Here is a 4,270-nt window from a genome sequence, read left to right as displayed (position 1 = left end):
TATTTTCATTTGCTATTTTGTTGTTGACCATCTCCCATTTGAGATAAAACTATATATTTACTTTCCTCCTGCCTACATTATTGATCATATTTAGAAACAATGGCGGAGCTACAGCCAAGCTGCAGGCCCCCAAAATTTTAAAAAATTTCTTTTATTTTATGTATAATTATTAAAAACTTTAAAATTTTAACTATAAAAATAAGAGTTGACCCCCCAAATATTTGAGTTAGTGAGTATGCTCTTAAAAAAATTTTAAAAAAAAATCAATTGATTAGTAGTTAAAAAAGACAAGATAGTTTTTGTTTTCTCAATTTCATTTTTTGTATATGTATAATATCTGTGGTGCTTTACCAAATAAAAAAATAAAAAATAATAATATCTGTGGTGGGCCTTTTTGTGATTCTAGGCTGAACTACCTCCTGCTGTACTGAGCCCAAGTGTTTTAGATAAGAGAGTTGAGACCGGTCCAATTACAACTCACCTTGGTTTGACTTGTGCACAAATTATGCCACATTTGCCAAAACTTTGGTCACATGCTCATGGCAGGCGAAACTGTTACAGAAGGGTTATGGTAGATACATACAGTATGACAATAATAATTAAAGGCAATACACTTTCTTTTAGACAAAATGAAACTGTTGCAAGAGAGTTATGGCAGATAAATACATAAAACAATGATAAAAGAAATACGTTTACTATCAGGCAAAGCAAATAAGAGATCCTTAATTAAAATAAGGAAAAGAACATTATAGGTGAAATTGCAAAGACAAGAGAAGAAACAATAGCAATAAGAGATGAAATCAAAGAAGGAAAAGATTAGTCTGCCGTGTTTAGTTGTGTTACGAGACTAAGGCCAAGGAGGGAACCACTTCCTCAACGTGGGTAACCTCGCAAGAGGATCCTACTGTAGAAATTATCCACTTTAAGGGAATGAGCCTGAATGGCTTGTGTCCAAATGAATTTTTTATCCTTACAGAGGGTAGGCTTTTAGAGGGAGAGAAGGAAATAGCCTATTGGTACATGCCTGCTATTCTACACTCTCTCTTTCTCTTCTTGATACTCTGTTTCTTTCACTTGGTTTTTACTACTCTAATTCTTTTCATTTCTTTTCTTTCTTTCTTAGTGCTTACTCGTGTAGTGCAATGGTGGTGCTGTGATTCTCTCTTAGTGGTTACTACTATTGCGATAATGATACTGTGCACGGCAAGGACCCTTTATATAATGCTTGCCGTGATTGGTTTTTACCATTTTAGCCTTTAACTACTTTTGTCTGGATTATGGTGTCCTTTCCGACCGCCTATTGGTTTGTCAACTGCCTAGCCACCACCACTTACTTGTGCTGGCTATGCTACTCCTCATTACTAGACAAAAAAGACTATTTTGTTTACTTGTTCACCGTGGCATTCTTATCCATCACAGTGTGGGTATTCTCTCTTGCTATCCCTCATGGCATGCACCTAGTGATTCCAACTCATCTTTCCTTCTTTTGGGTGGTATGTCATCTCAGCAGAACATCTCCCGTAAAAGAGTCTGGGCGGGAACCCCAGAGTAAACTTTCCCTTCTCCCCACCACCAAACCATACCCTCTCTTACCTCTGACCCATGTAGGAATGGCAATGGGCCAGGTTCGAGTCGGGTTTTTGCATACCCAGACCCGACCCGCAGGCCAAGACCCGCAACTCGGACCCGGCCCGATTATTAATTGGGTTTTTTTTTCCGAGGCCCAGACCCGCCCCGCCGGGCCCCGTTTAGCCACTTGGGCCCAAATCTGGCCCAACCAATTTTATTTATTTATTTTAAGCTCATTAAGATTTTTTTCCAGATTCAAACCCATTCAAGGCATTATTAGACAGCCAATTCAAGCCCATTCAAGCCCATTAAGATTTTTGGCATTTTTTGTATTAAGATTTTTGGCATATGCAGCCAAATCAATCCAGATCATATGCCGCCAAATCAATCCAAATCATAGGTTAATCATAAATCAATAAATCACATGTTAATTATACATCTATAAAGCAATTAATCATAACTAAAATCACCAACTAAACATAAAAATAAAATAAATCCAAAAAGTCCAAGAACTAAGTATCACAAGTCCAACAAGTTCAAGAAATTAAAAAGTTACAAAACAAATCCCACAAGTCTAAGAAATTAAAAAGGCTAAGAAATTACAAAATGTCTTATCCTCCAAAAACCAACAAATTAAAAAGGCTAAGAAATTACAAAAGGCTAAAAAGGCTTAGAATAATTACAAACCAACAAATTAATCCAACAAGTTTAAGAAATTAAAACGGCTACTAAATTAATACAAAATGTCTAATCATCCACAATTGTGACACAACTCCCATCCTCTTCATTAGGCTCCCCATCATTAAGAATTGATTGAAGTGTACAATCTCCAGACATAGTTGAAGAACCTACAACAACAATGAATTAAAGAATGGAATAAACTTCATCAAATTGTAACTAGCAAATATAAAAATACAATTTTGATTTTATAAATAGAAATTAAACAATTGCTAACCGTTGATTTCACTCCATAACCAATTCTGAGCACACATCATTGCCTCTATAGTCTTGGGATGTAGCCTACTACGGTGTGGACTTAAAAGTCTCCCACTAGTGCTAAAGGCAAATTCTGAAGCAACAGTTGTGACAGGAATGACTAAAATATCTCTTGCAATCCTTTGTAAAGTAGGATACTTGAGACCATTATTTTTCCACCATCCCAAAATATCAAAATCTTCACTCCTCTTCAACACTCATCAATGAAATGATCAAATTCCATTCTAGCACTCTCATGTTTCTTTGAACTACTTGAACTATTGTTCACAAACAAATCAAAAGATGACATTGCCCCACTCAACCTAAACTTCATTTGTGCCACAGGGCTTGAAGTACTTGCAGGAATATGAGAACTTCCTTCATTATCTACAGAGGACTCATTTATATCTCCATACTCATCAAGCAAATCATAACAAAGATTCTTAATTTTTTCAATCTCCAAATCAGAATTATCACCATAAATGTTAGGATAATAAAATTCTAACAACTTCATCTTATATCTTGGATCTAAGATAGCAGCAATAGTCATAACAACACTAACATTAGCCCAATAAGAATTAAATTTAGTAAGCATGCTTTTTGCCATCGTACTTATCATCTCATTTGAAGACAAACTTCATTTATTCAATGCAATTTTCAACTCACACACCAAATTAAAATACATATTAGTTGTGGGGTACTTACAACCAGAGAAAAACTCAATCACACTATGAAACAACTCCAACCTCCCACAAATATCTTTGGCTAACTCTCAATCATAATCATATGGTAAACAAGTATAAGATATTTCACGTTTAGCCAAACGTGAGAAAACATCTTTATAAATCAATGCAGTAGAAATCATTAAGTAAGTTGAATTCCAACGAGTTTTACAATTTAAGACTAACTCTTTGGTGCATTGAACACGCAATTGAGGTGCATTTTCTTCAAATTTCTGCCTCCTTTTTGGTGATTCAGTCCAATAAATCACACTATCACGAATCCTTTCAATACCATCATCAATAAGAGACAACCCATCTTGAACAATGAAATTCAAAATATGTGCAGCACGCCTCATATGCAACATAGACCCACCCAACATAAGAGAACTAGTATCAAGCTTATTCAAGAGAAGTCTTATCATGGCATCATTAGTACTACAATTATCAATAGTTATTATGGACAACTTCCTATCAATGTTCCACTCTAAAAAACAATCAACAAGGACTTCAGCAAGGACATCTTTCGTGTGTGGAGAAAGAACATAAACAAACCTGGAAAAATAATATGAATAATTATAACATAACTCAATAAACATTCTAAATGTAAAGTTTTTAACATTCAATTTATAGATAAAAAATTACCTTAAAACCCGACTTTGCAACGTCCAAGTATGATTAATAAAATGAGGGGTAATGACCATAAACCCTCTCTTTTTGTTACTTGAAGTCCACATATCAGTTGTAATTAGCATCCTACTTTCATTCTTGTCCATCATCTTCAAAGCTTTCTCCCTCTCATTATCATAGATTTTAAGAATGTCACTCTTCAAAGTATTTCTTGTGACAAGTTTAAACATAGGTTGAAGATCAGCCACAAATTCTTTAAACCCAATATGGTCAACCATTGAAAGGGGATATTCATGTAGGATGACCATACGAGCAAGCTTATTCCTCACTCTAACTTGATCAAATTGGTAAGTATTCAAACTCATAGTTCCATCCAT

At 34.9% G+C, this 4,270-nt stretch overlaps 1 protein-coding gene across 1 annotated transcript; it reads right to left on the bottom strand.

Annotated features, from left to right (window-relative positions):
* Positions 1-3,316: 3,316 nt before the first annotated feature.
* On the bottom strand, positions 3,317-4,270 carry LOC126700818 (zinc finger BED domain-containing protein RICESLEEPER 2-like). Its single transcript, XM_050399002.1, has 2 exons — positions 3,909-4,270; positions 3,317-3,818 (listed from the first exon to the last, which is right to left on the bottom strand). Exons 1-2 carry the CDS (start codon positions 4,268-4,270, stop codon positions 3,317-3,319), a joined length of 864 nt encoding a protein of 287 aa, XP_050254959.1.

The sequence above is a fragment of the Quercus robur genome, chromosome 9, assembly GCF_932294415.1.
Source record: "Quercus robur chromosome 9, dhQueRobu3.1, whole genome shotgun sequence".
NCBI classification, from domain to species: domain Eukaryota; kingdom Viridiplantae; phylum Streptophyta; class Magnoliopsida; order Fagales; family Fagaceae; genus Quercus; species Quercus robur.
This window is presented reverse-complemented; position numbering and strand designations above follow the sequence as displayed.

Coding starts and splice junctions, on each gene's coding strand:
- LOC126700818 (XM_050399002.1), bottom strand. CDS start 4,270: ATGGATGGAACTATGAGTTTGAATACTTACCAATTTGATCAAGTTAGA. Junction 3,819..3,908: donor TTGCAAAGTCGGGTTTTAAG/GTAATTTTTTAT, acceptor TTATTTTTCCAG/GTTTGTTTATGTTCTTTCTC.